This window comes from Camelina sativa, chromosome 14 (genome assembly GCF_030686135.1).
Source record: "Camelina sativa cultivar CO46 ecotype springtype chromosome 14, ASM3068613v1".
NCBI lineage: Eukaryota > Viridiplantae > Streptophyta > Magnoliopsida > Brassicales > Brassicaceae > Camelina > Camelina sativa.
The window spans coordinates 3,539,362-3,559,553 of record NC_141893.1 but is presented as its reverse complement, the minus strand read 5'-3'; the positions used below and the strand labels follow the sequence as shown (position 1 = coordinate 3,559,553).

The following is a 20,192-nucleotide window of genomic DNA, read 5'->3' as shown; positions in this document are numbered from 1 at the left end:
ACGTCAACACAATTTATAGTTTTATACGCTTATGATGATTCCAGAGAACATGATGGTAACACAACCTATAAACAATAACCCAATTGATATTCTCACTTACCGCACTGCAATGTCAAAGGATATTCGTATCACACTTTGTTTAGTATATGAACTAAATTTTTTTTTTTTTACTATTGGAACGCACGAGTTGAAATCTCATTGACAATTTGATGTGTAGTTAATATAGGTTGTCAAAAAGAACATTAAAAAGGTAAATACTAAATATTTTTTTTATTAGCATTATACTAACATTTTCTTTTAACATAGTTATATTTTTGGATATTTCTCTCTAAGAATAAAATACAAGTAAATACACTAAAACTTCAATAAACCAACAATATGATAGCTTACATATAGTTTAATTATAATGAAAACGTTAACATGATTTCGATGGTACGTATTGATGATCTTACAAAAATAGCATTGTCATATGATACGGACATAGATAGGATGGAGTTATATTTTGAATCACTTGGTTGCAAAATAATAAAATTGAAGAAATCAGAAACATGCATGAGTTATTCATTAGAGGAAAATTAAACTAATGAATTACATTCACAACATACTACTTAGCCTAATACTACTATATATATATATATATATATACACTACACATATTGGCTTCACATACACACATCCATACAGAGATAGAATCTTAGATATAGTATGTAATAAATTAAGAGTTATAGGTTCAGTGCAAGGACATGATAGCACATCTACTCATACACATACACCTATACATCTATATATAGAGAGAGTCTCATATTGGATTACTCGTATAAAAAGGTTATAAGAGAGACGAGAGAGGTAACAGATTCATTAAAACAAGAAGAGAAAAAAATGACAGATGAAGATAGGTTATTACCAATAGCCAATGTAGGGAGACTTATGAAACAAATCTTACCATCAAATGCGAAGATCTCAAAAGAAGCAAAACAAACAGTTCAAGAGTGTGCAACGGAGTTCATAAGCTTTGTTACATGCGAAGCCTCGGACAAGTGCCACAGGGAGAATCGAAAGACGGTGAATGGTGACGACATCTGGTGGGCTCTCAGCACTCTCGGCCTTGATAACTATGCTGACGCCGTGGGTAGGCATCTTCACAAGTACCGTGAAGCCGAGCGAGAAAGAGCTGAGCACAACAAAGGTAGCAATGATAGTGGGAACGAGAAAGGACCCAGTACTGGAAGTGATCTACAGAGTCAGTCGACAAAGTTTATTAGAGTTGTTGAGAAGGGAAGCAGCTCCACGGCCCGTTGAACTAGATATATATTGATGTTCTCTGAATCATTTACTATGAAGCCAAGAAAGATCTGTAGAGAAACAAAAAGGATTCAGTAATGTTAATGTTGAATCGTTAATACAATGTATATGTCTGTAATAATTGCTTTAATTATAATTGATATTTTCTAGATACATATACAGATATGAGATTTCTTCTTGCAAGCAAATAAGGTGTAATTCAGACTTCGAGTATTGGTCGGTTTGAAACAGTGGAAGATCTCATTGATAGTGGAGAAGATAGCATAAACAAGGTATAGCAAGATAACTTTTGTTCTATTTTTTTATTTTTTTTTGGTATGTGAATTAGTAATTAGGAAGAAAAGAAGAGGTTTATGCGTGCATAGATCGATATTTTGAAAGGCTACTACATACATAAACATGATTAGACTAAAAAGAGAGATTTATGTGGATCTTACCGCATAGATCCATCGATGGATCTGTTTCAGTGGTTTGATCTGTGATATTTTTCATCCCCATATGCCTTATGGAGCCTGAGCTAGTACGTTAACCAAAATAAAGGAGCTAGCACTGGGACTTAGACCATTTAAAATGAAATTCTTATTACAAGGAATACGATTCCTAAAGAAGTCAGAACGTAATTAGTTCACATTAATGGAAAGAAGCTTAGAAAGTTGACACATGCCAGAATTTTGTTCACATGTAAGCAGGTGAAGCACAAGATAAGAAAATTCCAATTAAGTTAAAGTCATTACATTTTTTCTTCGCAGAAACAGCCCATGGAATTAAGAACAACAAATAGGGGAGATGAGCTGTTTTTTTTTTGTTGTTGTTTATCGTAAAACTAAAGAGTCAAAAGGGTCTAGCTAGGGTTTGAATGGAGAGCGTTGTAGGTTCAGAATTCCAAATATAACCCTAAGAATCTGAGGACCACAACCTTATGGGTACACTAAACCCAAAAATTATATATGAATTTTGAAGATTTGTATATCTTATGACATGTTCACTTTATGGTTATTTGCAAATGGGTGATTTTAAATCATCAAATTTAAAAGAAATTAAGAAATGATTCATCAAAGAAAGATGCAACCTATAGTTTATGTAGAGTTTTCTTTGGGACCACTTCTCAACTATCTTATGTTCTTGTTCGAATCAACTAGGATTAAGCAAGTAACATATATAAGAGATTAGTTCAAAGAGACAAAAGCTGAAATTACAAACATCAAGATCTTTATTTGTCAATAAATATACCAAGATAGTAAGTAACATTCCATAGTACATTTTAAACTATTAGTATACCAATGTGGTAACACCCAATGCTTTGTTATGTACTACTATCAACCTTAACAATGTTATATCTGACATCTATGTACTGAATGATTATAGGGATGAATGTTTCTTTCCATTGGCTCAAACCATGGAATCACGGCATTGAGCTCCTGCACAGGCAGGCAGCGATGCCTCGAGAACCATGAACACGAATATTTTAAGGTAACAACAAGTATAAACCACATCTGATGTACCCATTGTGAAGGACAAAGAGAAAGATGAAGAGGACATGTCCATGTGAAATATAATAGCTTTTTATGATGATTTCACATATACACTAGCTTTGAGGTTGCAGCATGGACAAAGATATACATTAGCTTATTATGATGAATTTACCTACAACCGTTTATTTTACTCAAGTTGTTGTACTTGATTCCCATAAGAATCCCATGAGCATGAGATGCACCCTTGTCAAAAGTTCTTCATATAAAAGGAAATAGCTGTTTGATACCACTTATTTTTTTTTGCAGAGTTCTTTTATGGGGAACAACTCAATTTAAAGCATCTTCAAAATTTAACGATGTTTGAAAAAACATATTTCAGATAATTAGGTTTTCGTTTAAATGGGAGAAACTATATAATACAAATTATTTAACAAGATTCGACCTTTAAAATATATTGGATGGCACATCACTTCTAAAAACGAATCTAATAGAATTCCAAACTTAATACAAATACTGCCAATGCATTCGTTGATCCACCACCTCTATTCTATTAATAGGAAGAACCAATTAGCAACTTTGGCTATTGTATGAAGATGTTGTACGTAGACATATGTGTGCACTTTTCAAATTGGTTTGTGCCACTCCAAATCCGACTTCTTCTTCGAAAAATAACTAAACCTCTAAAACATCCTAACTCGAAACACATTTTAGTTTGGCTCATCGATTCACTTTTTTTTTTCTTATATTGAACTCTAATTCTTAAGAACTGTTGATATCGCTGTCACTTCTGTGTTTTTTTTTGCATAATTCATGTGTTGACATATTTCATATTTTCATTGTTCTATTTTTTTTTTTCTCTTTCACTTCGTGCATATTTTAAATCTCAATATATTACTTCGCTACATAAACCTTATCTTCTATTTCAGTAGAGTTTTTCCTTCTGGTTTTTAACTCCTAGAAAGTTCATCACGTGGAGAGAGCTCTCTTCGCTAGCTCATAAAAAAAAAGGTATGTTTTGTTCAAAAAAAAAAAAAATCATCATGTCAAATTTTTGAAGAATGACCAATTAGCAACTTTGGCTGTTGTGTGAAGATGTTGTAGCCATATATGTGTGCACTTTTCACATTGTTATTTTATTGGTTTGTGCCACCTAAATCCGTGTTCTTCTTCGAAAAGTAACCAAACCCCTAAAACCCTAACTCAAAACACATGTTTTTTTATTGAAGTCAAATTCTTAAGAACTGTTAATATCGCGCTGTCACTTCGTGCATATTTCATATTTGTTTTGCATTTGTCATATATTTATATATATATATATATATATATTCACTTAGAGCATATTTTAAATCTCAATATACATAATTGTTCACTGCATAAAACCTTATCCTTCTATTTCAGCAGAATATTTCCTTATGTTTTTAGCTCGTAGAAAATTTCATCACTTCAACCTTTTCATTTGACATCTTGTTATATATTTATAGGGTAGCATTCAATAGGACGATTGTAATCTATTTGGATCTCTGGAAACAAAGGAGTTTGGTGGACACTTCGTTAAATCACTATAAAGTTGTATCCGAGAATTCCAACATTGCAATTCATGTATTTATAAGAAGAATGATAGCTAATCTATCATCGTCTTCAAAATAGAAAGTCAATTTTACTGTTTTAGTTTTTAATAATGTAGTGTGTTTTTCATATGTTTTGAGCTTAGCTAGAGAAATCTAGACTCGAACCTTTTTTTATCTTCTTCAAGGATGTGTTTGGGCCAAGTTTTTGGGTTTGCCATCACTTTACAATAAACCTACGTACGAGACAATAATGAGTTTCATGGATATGCTCAAAACATGAAGTCTCTTCTACAATTAACCTCAAATCAAATCGTGTAATCGTGTAATCCTGGAACCCAAGACACGATTTTCTTCCCTGAACAAAATTGTATTTACCCGATCGAAGATAACGGGTTGGTGTGGGATGTAATTATTTGTTTTCTTTATTCTAATATTCCAATACGAGTTGAAAAACAAATACTAAAACTGAAGAATTTGAAATCACATTTAGTTTTTTTTTTTTGGATTCGTTTAATATTTTTGCTCAAAATACAAGAAACATATATGAATGATGATATTAATGAGGATTAGAAAAGTCGTGTATATAATTTCTACTTTTATGTTTTGAATAAAATAATTGTTTATTCTCGGAAACATATGTGTTATTCTCGTCAATCAATTCCAAACGTTTTGATGATAGTAAAATTTGTTTTGTTTAATTTTTGGTTTTGAAAATTAGAAAAGACAAATCAACTTTTTAAAATGTCAAAGTATATTCGCATTAAAAAAAACACACACACAATTAATACCATTTTCATTGTAAAAAAAAAAGAAAAAGGATCGTCGTCTAATGAAATGTGTGATAGGGGATATGATTTATTTAGTTAGTTGACTAAAAATAAATATCAGATGCTAATTTACGCCAAAGAATAAAAAAACTATTTGCTAATATATTTTTTTTTTGACAAACTATTTGCTAATATACTTTTTAAGAATAGAGAAAAAGGAGAAGAATATTCAGTTAATAAATTGTAAAAAATATAGAAAAAATATTATTCGGAAACTATTGTATAGTAAGTAAAATGAAATAAAAATAAAAAAAAGGAAAAAAATCATATCTGTGTCGATGGGATTAAAAACAACAATTGCATTACGCAGCGCTTCTTCTCGCCCCTCAGATTCTTTCTTCTTCACATTCGATAGAAAGAGACCAGAGCCATCTCTCTCTCTCTCTCTCTCATTCCCCCAGATCCAAACAATGCCATCTCCACTCTCTTTAATTAGGGTTCTCTCCTTCTTTTCAAATCCCTAATTCTTTGCTTCTATCAATTTCCCGATCATCCAGCTCTCTTTCTCTACTCTCTCTCTCTCTCTTCTTCCCCAATTCAAAAGATCAGAGCCGCGAATTCCCTGGGAACCTTTTCCCTTTCGATTTTTTTTTATTCAGCTAGGGTTTCCAGGTCGTGTATTGTCATCAGTTGACCTTTTGATTTCTTATATACCCAGATCGTTCCGTTGTTTGAGTTTTAGGGCAAGGTTTTCGTGTTGGTGATAATTTCTAGCTAGGTTTGGGAGAGTTCGGTAATTTCGTTGTAGATCGTGATTTGGGATTTTAGGGTTTCGGTTACTGGGTGGCTAGGCTTTATGGTAATTTATCGAATTTGGACTCTCTCTCTCTGCATGTGTTGAAGTTGGGAGTTTTCCTCAAAACCGTGTCTTCTGCTGAAGGAGTCAAGATACTTTTTTTTTTACTCACTGAGAATCGATTGAGAAGGTTTTTTTTTTTATAGGAATTAGTGTTTTTGTGGATTGTAACAAACTATATAAAAACCACTGGGAAGGGGATGTTTGGTTCTACATTGGATAGCAGCCGTGGAAACAGCGCTGCCTCAGGGCAGCTTCTTACTCCCACCCGCTTTGTCTGGCCTTATGGAGGTAGAAGGGTCTTTCTTAGCGGATCTTTCACCAGGTGAGATGACTATGAGCTACTACAACTAGGTTTTTTCTATTACAGGAAACAAATTTAAGGTTTATCCCATATATTATGTGCTCCCTTATAGTATTCATTGGGGGGGGGGGGGGGGGTGGGGGGTTTTGGACTCCATGGACTGATTTCTGAAATGGGCATGTGAGCAGGTGGACAGAACATGTGCCATTGTCACCGCTTGAGGGCTGTCCTACTGTTTTTCAAGTCATTTGCAACTTGACGCCTGGATATCATCAGGTTAATAATCTTGTACTGGAGACCTTTTTCATGACAAATTCTTTGTGAATTAATCCCCGCAGGAGCATTTATGTCCTTAATTGTGCTTTTCCGATGTCCATGTTACTGTTGTATTCAGTCTCTGGATGCTTAACCTATGCAATATGCATGAGAATCTTATATACCTCTGTCATAGCTGTGCAATTTTCGCTAGAAAAATTCGAATTTCCCTGGCTAATTGATCAATTTTTTGCTTTTTACATCACCATCAACATTACTAAAAAAACTCTAGAAAAACTTAAATTTTGGGTTCTTCATGTTGTATTGATAGCTAAATCACTTCTTTTTATATAAAGGCTACAGAGTGTAAAATTCGTTTTTTTGCACTTGGATGTACTACAGTTAACATAGCTGTAATTATTACAACATAAGATACTTAAGAAGCCACTAATGTTACATTCAGTTATTTTATTCTCATGCAGTATAAGTTTTTTGTTGATGGGGAATGGCGGCACGATGAGCACCAACCATTCGTAAGCGGAAATGGTGGAGTAGTGAATACAATATTTATAACTGGACCAGATATGGTTCCTACTGGTTTTAGCCCAGAGACACTCGGCCGGTCAAATATGGATGTGGATGATGTCTTCGTGCGAACAGTAAGGAATCTGACCCTTTCTTTTCCAATATGCAATGTTTATCCTTGCTTATTGATTGTTTTGGTTTCCTGCGTTGCTTCTAGTTTGGTGTCTTGTAACTTTAACCTGTGGTTGGTATTCATCAGAGTATTATTTTAACTGTTCGTCCTTAGTCTCAGTATGATTGATTTAGGCCATTTTTTTAATGATGTGTAAAGCGGGAATCATTAAGTTCCATTAAATTGTCTCTGAGACTACACTCAAATTGAGTTTCTGACTGCTTTTATTTGGTGATTATATTGTAGGCTGATTCATCCCAGGAAACTATCCCTAGGATGTCAGGGGCTGAATTGGAGGTCTCTCGTCACCGTATATCTGTTTTATTATCAACCCGTACTGCATATGAGCTGCTCCCTGAATCGGGCAAGGTATGAATTTTTTTTCTCTATTGCCTGATTATTGATGATTTCTGTCTTCATGTCCTATAGATATCGATATGACTTCTGGCTTCTTTCTCGGAAATTGTCTAAGGTGATCGGAAATTTTACAGGTTATTGCATTGGATGTTAATTTACCAGTGAAGCAAGCATTCCATATACTGTATGAGCAGGTATGCTCTATTTTCCAATTATCCTTGTGTCAGCTTCTGTTCTCTTTGGGATGTTCATCTCTCTGTCTCTCACAGTCACTGTAAACATTCTAATATAGTTGTATCCAAACCTGAAAAGGGAAGGACGTGGAAATTAAACGAACTATAGCTTGTCTGGCTTTCTGTTTTTAGCTAATTCCAGATGCTTTCAGGGAATCCCTTTGGCTCCTCTTTGGGACTTTGGTAAAGGCCAATTTGTTGGAGTTCTTGGTCCACTAGACTTCATTCTAATACTGAGAGAGGTTGGCTTCTCTACAAACTGTTCTTTTCTAGAGCATTTCTTTGAGTTACATGAGTTCTTGCTTTCCGTTAGTTCCTGCTACTATCCCATATTGTTTTTTGGCTTCCGGTGGGCTTGTGTTTCATTTGAGATATCAATGCATCTTTTGCAGTTTAAACTCATCTTCCTAAGGATATTGGTTTCTTTCTACCGAGCCTTTTTAAGACATGCCGAGTATTGAACCAGAATTATCCATGCTGAGTAGGACGTGTGGGGGGGATAATTATACTAGTGTGGGGCGCACAAATATTTATGTTCCTTGTCTAAACTTGTGATTTAATTTGCAGAACTATAATAGAATTACCTAGTTTCTAAGTATGTTACCTGGTGTGATATATCTGCAGATTTTCTACTAGCTTTCTCAGTATGAAATTTCACTCTTGCATGGTAATAACAAACTTGTGAAAATGCAGCTGGGAACTCATGGATCAAACCTGACAGAGGAAGAGCTTGAGACGCACACAATAGCAGCCTGGAAAGAGGGGAAGGCTCATATTAGCCGACAATATGATGGAAGTGGGAGACCATATCCTAGGCCACTTGTTCAGGTGTGATTTTCACAGTTGCATTATTGACTTTCTTAAGGGTTCGCTTCTGTTTGCCTATCCTCTGAACATAGCCTTGTCCTATACATTTCTATTGCATGTTACAGTAAAAATTCTAGTAGTTTACTCTCTTGCTATTATTAATGTTTTATAAATGGCTATCAGGTTGGACCCTATGATAATCTGAAAGACGTTGCCCTGAAAATTTTGCAAAACAAGGTTGCAGCCGTTCCGGTTATATATTCGTCCTTGCAGGATGGTTCATATCCGCAGTTACTGCATCTTGCTTCGCTATCAGGCATATTAAAATGTAAGGTGCCTTCGTTTGTGAATAAGACACTGATAAGCGCGCCAAATTTGACATACAAACTTTTTAGTTTATGACGTGCATATGATATTTTGCCATATGCCGAAATTTTCCTACTTCTTCATTTCTCCAAATTCTGTGAAGGGATGGGAATTAGAGACTATAGCTGCAATTGACTGTCCAAACTTCAGTTTTCCTGTTGACTCTAAATTAAACATTATTTTCCAGGTATATGCAGATACTTTAGACATTCGTCTAGCTCTTTACCAATCCTTCAGCAACCCATTTGTTCAATTCCCCTGGGTACTTGGGTCCCTAGAATCGGAGAATCAAGTAGCAAAGCTCTCGCTACATTGAGACCACACGCCTCGTTGGGTTCTGCGCTCTCCTTATTAGTTCAAGGTAGTACTCTTTGCTCCTTTTCACTAATATATTATTCAAAGCTCATCCATCTCATCTGCAACTTGAGACTAACCTCTACATCTCAGTGAAAAATTTCATCATAGATGGTAATATCACCAAGTAGCTGAACACATGGGTTTCTTTGACCTGTCTAGTCAAAGTTGTTTAACAGAGCATCATATCGATCAAAATCAATACAGACCAAATAACCAGCTATAGATGTTACGACCACTATTATAATTGTTACAACGTGAGTAAACTAACCAGGTTTTAGAACATGGAAAAATTATTGTGAAACATAAAGCATATATATATCTCGTGGTGCATTGCATTCGATAACCTTTCTCTGTTTCCTTATGTATGGAAATGAATGAAAAAGTCGTGCTTTATATATATCTCGGGTTTTCTTCTGGTTATTACAGCTGAAGTTAGTTCAATTCCGGTAGTGGATGACAATGACTCGCTTATTGACATATACTCTCGAAGGTAAATCTCTAATCGACACGATAGGTCTTATGCATTCCAATTTTTTGTGTCCTCTGATCTGATGATATTTGTAATGGTGTAGTGATATAACTGCTCTGGCTAAAGATAAGGCATACGCACAGATTCATCTTGACGACATGACGGTTCACCAGGTAAGCCTCTCATCATAAAACGAAAGCGCGTTCTGTATCTCATCAAGCTTTTCTTTTTACGAGTTTACTTAAGAAGTCGTTCTAACCTGTCTATCTATCATTGGAAATGTCTCCTCCTTTCTAATTTATTTATACATAATTAGAAGAATGGGAAAAAGATAAAATGTTATAATAAAATGGAGAATGTGTTTGTGGTTTCAGGCGCTGCAGTTGGGGCAGGATGCGAGTCCGCCATATGGAATCTTCAACGGGCAGAGATGTCACATGTGCTTGCGCTCGGATTCTCTTGTGAAAGTGATGGAGCGGTTGGCAAATCCAGGTACAATCTCTCTCTCTCTCTCTCCCATTAAGAGTCTGTCAGTTTTGTTTCTCCAAACGAACATCAGATGAGAGGATTGTGTGTGTATAACAAACAAAACAGGTGTAAGGAGGCTGGTGATAGTGGAAGCAGGGAGCAAACGTGTTGAAGGTATCATATCATTGAGCGATGTTTTCCAATTCCTGCTCGGTCTTTGACTCCCACCACAGCAAAAACAACCTCCTCAAAACTCTTTTTTTCTTTATCTTTTTCTTTTTTTTTACCTCATTTCCTCAATCAAACTACCCCCAACAATTTGCATCATCTTATTTTTCATCATGCAAGGAATTTGTAAATTATCTACGAACCTCTTCATCATTGTTTTCTTCTTCTTATTATTATTTTTGTTGTTTTAGTTGAACGGGTTTCCATTCTTGTGAAGATATTGGCTACTACGGGAATCTTTTACTAGTAGCTTCTCTCAGCTTTTTTCTTCCCTCTGTCTTTATGTTGAGTATTTCGCTTCATCTATCTATTATAAAAGCAACAGCATGAGAGGGAGAAGCTTACCAGATAACGATTGACAGATATATTAACTCTCACCAGAGAATAAGCTCGACTCTATACAAATAATGATTAGAATGGTTGCAATCATAATCTGAAGTACAATAGCAAGCAAGTCAGGGATGGTTGTCGAGTGGAAACGTCATGTTAACTGTTGAGCCAAAGTGATCCAGTTGCATAAATTAACCCACTTTTTTTTTTTTTTTTCACTGAATTGATTTATATTATAATAGATGAAGTATCAAAGATTACAAGCAAATAATTGAAGCCTTGAGTAAACACAAAATAGCCGTCCAAAAAGACCCCGCTCAAGAAGCATTTGTTTTTTCCGAATCAAACAACTGAGCAAGCCAAGAAGGGTAACCCGTAGCTACGTACGATTGACGGCGATCCTCTCCCGTGACACTTTTTGCTATCAAGTGAGTAGCGAGATTTGAGCTCCTTTCTTCCAAAAAGAATTTCCAATCCAAAGAGTTTCTCAACATACTTGAAATTTGCGTAGACTGAAACTTGAAGGATGGCCAGACAGGGGGTCTAGTAATCGCTCCAATTAGATCCACTAATAAAGGCTCCGAATAATCGATGACGTAATAAATGACATGAAAAAAAATGTTATTACTATTAGTATAAAGTTTGGCTTATCCATAAGTTACGTTTTCTTTTCCCAAAAACTTGACTTGGAAGAGACAGTCGTCGTCAACCCACCAAGTGTCTGTCTTTTTTTTTTTTATTCTGACTGAAGAAATTGTCCTGAAAACAAACATAGCAACTTCAGAAAAAAGTGTAATGGCGGAGATCGGGAAGACGGTGTTAGATTCCGGCTGGCTAGCGGCGAGATCCACGGAGGTCGATGTCGACGGCGTCCAGCTCACTACCACCAATCCTCCTGCTCTCGGTCCCGATTCTCGCTGGATGGAAGCCGTCGTACCCGGAACGTAAATTAATCTTTCCCTTTCCTCTTTTTTATATATTTTTTTTTTTAAAATTTAATTATTATAGTTAAAGTAAAGTGATCTCAGTCAACTCCGAAATATAAGTTTAGGATTTTGTCTTCAAACGGAATCGCCTCTTCTTGTTTCATGCATGAACGATGATTTTGCTGATATATATAATGTGACAGTGTTTTGGGGACACTGGTGAAGAACAAAGCTGTTCCAGACCCATTCTATGGACTCGAGAATGAAGCTATCACGGATATTGCTGATTCCGGGAGGGACTATTACACCTTCTGGTTCTTCACTAACTTCCAATGTAAAAGGGTGAGAGATCACTGCTTACCTCATTTGACAATATTGCTATTTCGCTTTTCTTATCTATTTCAGCTTAAAAAGTATGATTTCTTATTATATATTCTTCATTCTGTTATCATTTATTGGGGTCTATTGCTTGATGTTTTTTTTTGCAGTTGCGGAATCAATACGTGCATCTTAATTTTCGTGCCATCAACTACTCTGCGGAAGTGTATGTCAACGGCCACAAGACAGTGCTTCCCAAAGGGATGTTTCGCAGACATACACTTGACGTTACTGATATCCTGCATTCTGAAAACAATTCACTTGCTGTTATTGTTCATCCCCCAGATCATCCCGGGACTATCCCTCCCAAGGGAGGGCAAGGTGGTGATCACGAGGTACACCTCTCTCTTTCTCTCTCTGTGGAAACGGGGTCCTGTCATTGTTTTTTTCTTTGCTTTGTTCAATTCTTGCTAATTGCAAACACTATAACCAATGTCCATGACAGATTGGAAAAGATGTAGCTGCTCAGTATGTGGAAGGTTGGGACTGGATTTGTCCAATAAGGTAATGTTTTCACTTCCTTTTCGTTAGAAGATTTTGAGCCTTATCGGATGGTTATAGGCATTCTCACTGATGACGTTGATAATGTCTTCAAGGGACCGGAATACTGGCATATGGGATGAAGTGTCAATCTCTGTTACCGGGGTTAGTTTATCTGGTTTACATTGTTTTCTAGAGATGATATCTTCTCCATGGAGCAAACTTTGGATCGTTTATAATCATGCTCCTATTGGATGTTTTGTTTGCAGCCTGTAAGAATAATTGATCCCCATTTGGTCTCAACCTTCTTTGACCATTACAAGAGGGCTTACTTGCATGTGACTGCTGAACTGGAAAACAAAAGCACATGGATTGCTGACTGTTCTGTAAATATTCAAATCACAGCTGAACTCGAAAACGGTGTTTGTTTAGTAGAGAATCTTCAGACAGAGAATGTTTTGATTCCAGCTCAAGGACATATTCAGCACACTTTTAAACCGGTGAGTTTGGTACTTACTCCTTTCTGGGCTCTGATCTGACCACTGGAGATCTATGATGGTAGTATTATTTATCAGATAAACTAATGAGATAGTGATGTAACAGCTCTTTTTCTATAAACCTGAATTGTGGTGGCCCAACGGGATGGGAAAGCAAAACCTTTATGACATCTTGATCACTGTTGTTGTGAAAGAATTTGGGGAATCTGATTCCTGGATGCAGCCATTTGGATTCCGTAAGATAGAGAGTGTTATCGATAGTGCCACTGGTGGAAGGTAAGCTCTATATATTTTAGTCTCAGTTTGCTATGGGTAGAATAACTTTGTAGAGGCTCTGTATCTCCTTTGCGAAATTTTCCAGGCTGTTCAAGATAAACGGAGAGCCGATCTTCATTCGTGGTGGCAATTGGATACTATCTGATGGGTTGTTACGGCTCTCTAAAGAACGTTATAGAACCGATATAAAGTTCCATGCAGATATGAACATGAACATGATCCGTTGCTGGGGCGGTGGGTTGGCTGAAAGGCCAGATTTTTATCACTTTTGTGATATCTACGGTTTGCTGGTATGAGTCAAGAAGTGTTGTTCGCTATCATTCGGCTTCAAAATTCATCACCATTCCTAAAGTTTATCCAATTCTCAGGTCTGGCAAGAGTTTTGGATCACGGGAGATGTTGATGGAAGAGGTGATCCAGTATCAAATCCGAACGGACCACTAGACCATGACTTATTCCTCTTCTGTGCTCGTGATACTGTCAAACTTTTGAGAAACCATCCAAGCCTAGCTCTCTGGGTGGGTGGAAACGAACAAGTTCCGCCAAAAGACATAAATGAGGCTCTAAAGCAAGACCTTAGGCTTCACCCTTATTTTGAAACCCATATGTTATCAGACGAGGATTCGGATCCTAGTGTTTATCTTGACGGTACTAGAGTTTATATTCAAGGATCTATGTGGGACGGATTTGCAGATGGTAAGGGAAACTTCACTGACGGCCCTTACGAGATTCAATACCCTGAAGATTTTTTTAAAGATACATATTACAAGTATGGGTTCAATCCGGAGATTGGTTCGGTTGGAATGCCAGTTGCAGCTACGATAAGAGCGACAATGCCTCCGGAAGGTTGGGAGATTCCTCTGTTTAAAAAGGGTTTGGACGGGTTTGTTGAAGAAGTACCAAACCGAATGTGGGATTACCACAAGTACATTCCATATTCTAAGCCTGGAAAAGTTCATGACCAGATTCTGATGTACGGTACTCCGGAGAATCTCGATGACTTCTGCTTGAAGGTATATTTGGGATCTTAACCATTTTAGCCTTTGCTGGTGTTGGGCTTACCCTGATGTTTTTCCCCTTAACTTTGTGGTTGGTGAAAGAAACTTGAGATCATTAGTGACATATTCTGACTTGTTTTCTCCTCTGTAACAGGCTCAACTGGTAAACTACATTCAGTACAGAGCTCTATTCGAGGGCTGGAGTTCACGAATGTGGACAAAATACACGGGTGTCTTGATCTGGAAGAACCAAAATCCATGGACTGGTCTCAGAGGTCAGTTCTATGATCATCTTCTCGATCAAACAGCCAGTTTCTATGGCTGCCGTTCCGCTGCAGAGCCAGTCCATGTCCAATTAAACCTGGCAAGTTACTTTGTTGAGGTCAGTATGATTCCCTATAAATCTTTCTCTGGCAGTTGCTGTGAATGAAGTTCTCAATAGTTTAAGAGTCTTAAAGAAGAAGTGAAAGAAGTAAATAAGGCATGATGTACTTTGACCCCCACAGGTTGTAAACACGACCTCTAAAGAGCTGTCGGATGTCGCGATAGAGGCATCAGTATGGGACCTAAACGGGAAGTGCCCATACTCGGAAGTGTTTAAGATAGTCTCCGCACCGCCAAAGAAAGTTATGCAAATTTCGGAATTCAAGTACCCAAAATCAGAAAGCGCAAAGCCAGTGTACTTTCTTCTGCTTAAACTGTACAATGTCTCAGACAAAACGGTTATATCCCGGAACTTCTACTGGCTTCATCTGCCTGGGCAGGATTACACACTCTTGGAACCATACAGAAAGAAGCAAATACCTCTCAAAATCACTTGCAATGCAGTTCTGGTTGGTCCAAAATATGAGCTGGAGATCAATGTCCATAACACATCTAGAGCTGGCTTAGCCAAAAACGTAGCTCAAGAAGACGGAAAGCGCAATCTGGGGTTGCTCCAGAAGCTCTTTAGTAGATGTGTTGTTTCTGCAGATAGCAACCGTGCTTTGAAAGTGGTGGAAATGGAGGGATCTGATTCAGGGGTTGCTTTCTTCCTTCGTTTCTCTGTCCACAATGCAGAGACAGAGAAACAAGACACGAGAATTTTGCCAGTACATTACTCGGACAACTATTTCTCACTAGTTCCAGGTGAATCAATGTCTTTGAAGATCTCATTTGCAACTCCTACAGGCATGAAGAAGTCTCCTCGTGTTATGCTTCAGGGCTGGAACTACCCTGATGGGTTTAGTGTTTTTGGTTGAGACATGTTATGTTTCGTGTTTGTAATATAACTACCTGTAATCTCGAACCTTCGAATAAATGATACGCAGAGGCTTTACCATTTGTAGCGAACTTAAATATGCACCCTACACTCGCATTACACACATCTATATACCTTCAACAACCAGCTCAGAACCATATATTCAGACCAAACTTCGTGTCTACTTTTCATCATCACAGCAAAATATGAGTTACATATATATTTACTAGTTGAGCAATCAAAAATCAAAATCCGGAGATTACGACTTCTCTACCCGTTTCTGGCAAGTCTTGCATGAGAGACAAGGAGATTATTGTACATGTCATTTTCCTGGAGATGCAAACCTCGACTTCTCTCTCTGTCGGCTCAAGCCTCTGTCTCTTGGGGATGATCCCAAACCCGCTTGGCGCATGATCTCTGCAACAACAGATACTACAAGTCAACGATTTGATTTATCAAGCTTACACAAAGTTAATACTGCTGTCCTGTTTCTCAACATTACATCACGGCATGTTAACAGTGGTTAATGCAAACACATTCCAAAAAGTAATGTTTCACTGGTGCCTTTAATTAATAATAAAAAAATGCAGCTTAACATAAAAGATTAATAAGAGTGAATGTGAATGACAGCAACAACAAAGCAAGCTACCATGATTATCATCAAATAGTTTTATTTATTGATCTAGAATCGTCAAGACCACAGGAAACGTGCAGTGTACAATCATGAATGTCATAAAAATGACTTACCTTGTCGCTTTTTTTCCAGTTCTTGATCAAGCTCTTCCTTCCACTTCATCTCTATCTCTGAAAGAGCAACACTGCAAAGCCAAATCCAGCAAATTTAAGAGATGAATGAATAAAAAAAGAAGCCTAGACTAAGATCCTAGACTAGGTGAAAATTTGAAACTATTGCTGGCCAATGGCTAGGCTGAATTTTAAAGAGCAGGATGGTAGCTTTGGAATCTAACTCTACATGGTTGGACGCATTGGTGATTACTTTTCTCAAAAATAAAGTAAGCTTTCGTGTAAAAACCCAAAATGCAACAATTTTCAGGGTTATCATAGCTTCAGACAAGCATGAATGGGAATTTGTTCTGGCTCCTTGATTCCTACCGAGTGCCTAAGAGGAGTCAAAGGAAATATCTAAATCCCAAACCGAATTAACTCTTGAGCGACTAACCTCTGGCTTGATTCTTGTTCAGTATCAACAACAAGACCGCTCCAATTAGTGAACCGAGCTGATACACCGTCCTGTGAAGCTTCATCATCTCCATTGTTAATATTCAATTCACGACTACCACCACTTCCTGGACTCTTGGAACAACTAGTTGCGTCTGTTGTCCTCGAAGGTGAACCACCACGAGGACCCCGACTCGGTGACCTACTTTTTGGAGGCAGTTTCAGGAAACCACGAGCAGCATCCTCTCTTTTACTGTTACTTAAATTACTCTCCATACAGCTGGGAGTACATGTGATCAAACTATTGTAGTATTCTTCATAAAGAGGCGTCTGTAACTTCTTTAGATCTGCCGCCTAAGGGAGATATAGTTTCACTGCCATGTTAGTGTTTTATGTACAAATGAATTGAGGACAAATGAAAAATGTAGTATAATGTGCATGAAGCACCTTCTCATCTAAGAAAGCTTTAATTTTTGACTCTGCTAGCTCATCATCATCCTCTGAGTATGAAGGTTGGTCACATTCCATGCTCATTGTAGTCTCTTTCTCTCCATTACCAGGACTTTCATCAAATTTGGACTTCAAAGCAATGGACATATCACTTATGGCATCACAGCTCTGTCCACATAGAATGAATAAGTGATGCTTACAAACATGATCCAAACAAGAGTTGAGACTCGAATAGGTCATTAGATATCTAAATGAGAAATCGTATATATGCTTACCTTCTTCAGATCACTATTGTTTTCAAGGGTAGGCCTCGTTTCTCCATCAAATGTCAAGAAATTATCATCATCAATCAAACACATATCGTCTTCATCACCTCCATTCTCATTTTGTTGCCATAAATTTTTGTTTTGGATTGATTTCACAGGACATACAAGTGAATAATTCAAACTGCCAAAGTTACACATGTCACCTACATCGTCGCATGTAGAATCTGGACTGAAACAAAGGAAGCTGATGATAAACCGTCAAAGTATTTCATATTACCCACAAATTCATCTTAGTAATTTTGGTTTCAACCACATTTTCAGAACTTACGTGCACTGAGTGTTATTTATCTGTAACGGCGGTAGTGAAGTACTAGCATTGTTCTGGAAAATAACAATAATAATCATTAAAGATGGCTTCAAGAAAAAGTTATATGAAATTCATAAGATGGTCAACATGCACCCACCATGACAGAACCAAGATCAGTAGAAGCAGATTCCTTGTGTTTCCCCGTAACAAAAGGATGCTGCAAATAGAACAAAATCAGGAATTTTTATCATAACTTCCCAATTTGATATGTAGGAATCACTAAAACTGTTTATAGTTCACCTTAAGTAGCTCAGATGCGGTTGGCCGCAGATTTGGTACCCTGTTAAGACGGGTCAATGATTCAGCAATTCCAAAGAAAAGACACAATAGTAGTGAAGGAAGTTACTAATAAAAGTTCCAAACTAATGTTTCTGAAGAAAAGCAGCTTACTCCTGCAGACACTTGAGCAGAAAATCTTTTGCATCCGAGGAGAGGGCATCAGGTATTGGAGGATGTGATTTTGTTGTTCCAATGAAGAAGATAGCAGCAACCTGAAATAAAATAAAAAAGTATGTCCATCAGTAATTAAAAAGATAAATTCCCCACAAAAAATATCACCTGGAATACAAAACACTTTACCTCTTTGTACTGCTGACTCCAAGGAGCCTTCCCAGTCACCATTTCAATAACTGTACAGCCTACGCTCCATATATCAGCAGAGCTGTAAATAATAGCCACAGGTTTGTAAGAAATCCAAATTATGGAAACCAGAACTATCAATACTAGCCACAGCCCAGAGGTGTTTGAGATATTAGTTACAAAACATCAATTTTTGTATTTACGAGAAGGCTAGGGTGCTTACAAGCTATGTCCAGTTTGAAGAATAACTTCCGGAGCCATCCAATATGGTGTCCCTTTCATAGATTTTGCACCAGTAATCGTAGCCTATAGATGAAATTATATCAACATTGAATCACTATGAAGAATATGTTGTTATACTAGACCATCTGATAAATAAGAGTATACACAGAACATAACGCTTCCTGCAATAGAAGTTGTAGAAAACAAATTATCTGACTTACCAACTCAGCAACTTGTTTAGATGCACCAAAATCAGCAAGTTTAATGCATCCTTTGTTATCCACAAGGATATTCGACCCCTGAGAACAGATGAAATATAGAATTTCATGGTCAAGGACTCAAGATGGTATGAGGAAAAATAATTGCTACCTTAATGTCTCTATGCATAATTGCATGATTGTGCAGGTACTCCAACCCTAATAGCAGCTGCCTCGTGTATGTCCGAACAACCTAATTCAACCATTCTCAACATTTAAGAACCGCAAACATACTAAGAGATCGAAAAGAAAGAAAAAAAATCGAAGCATGACTTACTGATTCAGGAAAAGGTCCAAATTTCTCCAAGAGCGATGATATAGATCCACCAGGAACAAACTCGAGAAGGATATTTAAGGTGTCATCTTCCTTCACTGTACCCAAATATCTCTAATCCCCAAGCAAAAAAATAAAATTCCTAAGTTAGATAACACAATAAGGAAGCGCTGGATGGATCCATATGAACTGGAGAAGAAGACAATAGCCACGAAGATACTTACAACTATATTTGGATGGGAGAGATTTTTGAGAAGCTTAACTTCTTCTTCAAGCTCCTGAATATGAGCCTACTTAAACACCAAAAACACAGAAAACAAAATTCATGAATAAAACCATTAATGGGTTATATAAATCATAAATAGATTTGGATTCGATTGTGTTGTTTACAAACCTGAGTTTTTTCCTTGGAAGCACAATTGGCTGCAATCAGAACCTAAGTAGAACAAAAAAAATTCTGAAGCTATCAGTAGAGATTTAGAGCAGATACAAATTAGCACGAAGATTTTGATAGTTCTATCGCGGATCTGAGATTGAACCAATAAGTCCCCAATTAGCTTAAAATCAATTAATAAACCCTAAATCACCTGTTTAACGGCGAGAAGCTCCCCGGAGTCAAGATTCATACCCATGTACACAGTACCGAAGGCGCCGCGGCCAATTAACTGACCTTTCCTCCATAAAATCGGAGGCGCCATATCGACGGTGGTAGTAGTAGTAGTAGTAGGAGGAGGCGACGAGGAGAAGGGTTTGGTAAGATGCTTCGATTTGCGGATGCAGGAAAGTGATCTGATCCGAGAGAAGACCGGAAAACGGAGGCTGATTCTCCTGGTTTATCTTCTTCGGCGGTAAAACGGAAATCAATAGATCGACGAACGGAGCCGAAGCAAATCGTAAATTTGGGGAAGAAGATGAACCACGAGTGAGTGTGAGGGAAAAAGGCTTCCGATATTATATTTTTTTTTTG

At 37.2% G+C, this 20,192-nt stretch overlaps 4 protein-coding genes across 4 annotated transcripts; 3 read left to right on the top strand and 1 right to left on the bottom strand.

The window, feature by feature from the left end:
- The first annotated feature begins 821 nt into the window (after positions 1 to 821).
- Positions 822 to 1,465, top strand: LOC104767288 (nuclear transcription factor Y subunit B-4). Its single transcript, XM_010491336.2, has one exon. The coding sequence runs from the start codon at positions 880 to 882 to the stop codon at positions 1,297 to 1,299; it is 420 nt and encodes a 139-aa protein (XP_010489638.2). The 5' UTR covers positions 822 to 879; the 3' UTR covers positions 1,300 to 1,465.
- A 3,981-nt stretch (positions 1,466 to 5,446) lies between these two features.
- On the top strand, positions 5,447 to 10,765 carry LOC104739492 (sucrose nonfermenting 4-like protein). Its single transcript, XM_087484313.1, has 14 exons — positions 5,447 to 5,781; positions 6,112 to 6,290; positions 6,458 to 6,545; positions 7,007 to 7,183; positions 7,468 to 7,590; positions 7,713 to 7,772; positions 7,964 to 8,053; positions 8,505 to 8,639; positions 8,802 to 8,946; positions 9,172 to 9,345; positions 9,768 to 9,831; positions 9,914 to 9,983; positions 10,185 to 10,302; positions 10,405 to 10,765. The coding sequence occupies exons 2-14, from the start codon at positions 6,166 to 6,168 to the stop codon at positions 10,497 to 10,499; spliced, it is 1,464 nt and encodes a 487-aa protein (XP_087340439.1). The 5' UTR covers positions 5,447 to 5,781; positions 6,112 to 6,165; the 3' UTR covers positions 10,500 to 10,765.
- Positions 10,766 to 11,066: 301 nt separating this feature from the next.
- Positions 11,067 to 15,712, top strand: LOC104739491 (mannosylglycoprotein endo-beta-mannosidase). The gene is made up of 11 exons (XM_010459867.3): positions 11,067 to 11,780; positions 11,966 to 12,104; positions 12,251 to 12,475; positions 12,586 to 12,644; positions 12,737 to 12,785; positions 12,890 to 13,120; positions 13,224 to 13,393; positions 13,479 to 13,683; positions 13,762 to 14,406; positions 14,546 to 14,773; positions 14,898 to 15,712. The coding sequence occupies exons 1-11, from the start codon at positions 11,632 to 11,634 to the stop codon at positions 15,630 to 15,632; spliced, it is 2,835 nt and encodes a 944-aa protein (XP_010458169.2). The 5' UTR covers positions 11,067 to 11,631; the 3' UTR covers positions 15,633 to 15,712.
- A 51-nt stretch (positions 15,713 to 15,763) lies between these two features.
- Positions 15,764 to 20,177, bottom strand: LOC104743190 (mitogen-activated protein kinase kinase kinase ANP1; the record flags this gene model as incomplete). The annotated part of the gene is given in 19 exon segments (XM_019236034.2): positions 15,764 to 16,048; positions 16,379 to 16,449; positions 16,812 to 17,164; positions 17,258 to 17,428; positions 17,536 to 17,755; positions 17,855 to 17,907; positions 17,991 to 18,050; positions 18,134 to 18,173; positions 18,284 to 18,384; positions 18,473 to 18,554; positions 18,696 to 18,778; positions 18,916 to 18,993; positions 19,064 to 19,144; positions 19,229 to 19,339; positions 19,450 to 19,515; positions 19,620 to 19,661; positions 19,813 to 20,007; positions 20,009 to 20,059; positions 20,061 to 20,177. Coding segments are annotated over 19 exon segments (2,070 nt in total), but the record flags the coding sequence as incomplete, so codon positions are not given.
- Between the last annotated feature and the right edge of the window lie 15 nt (positions 20,178 to 20,192).

Bases quoted from the DNA above. Each gene is read 5' to 3' on its own strand.
- LOC104767288 (XM_010491336.2), top strand. From the start codon at position 880: ATGACAGATGAAGATAGGTTATTACCAATAGCCAATGTAGGGAGACTT.
- LOC104739492 (XM_087484313.1), top strand. From the start codon at position 6,166: ATGTTTGGTTCTACATTGGATAGCAGCCGTGGAAACAGCGCTGCCTCA. The intron at 6,291-6,457 runs GTGAGATGACTA...GCATGTGAGCAG, and splicing joins CTTAGCGGATCTTTCACCAG to GTGGACAGAACATGTGCCAT. The intron at 9,984-10,184 runs GTAAGCCTCTCA...TTGTGGTTTCAG, and splicing joins ACGACATGACGGTTCACCAG to GCGCTGCAGTTGGGGCAGGA.
- LOC104739491 (XM_010459867.3), top strand. From the start codon at position 11,632: ATGGCGGAGATCGGGAAGACGGTGTTAGATTCCGGCTGGCTAGCGGCG. The intron at 13,121-13,223 runs GTGAGTTTGGTA...GTGATGTAACAG, and splicing joins TTCAGCACACTTTTAAACCG to CTCTTTTTCTATAAACCTGA. The intron at 13,394-13,478 runs GTAAGCTCTATA...GAAATTTTCCAG, and splicing joins GATAGTGCCACTGGTGGAAG to GCTGTTCAAGATAAACGGAG.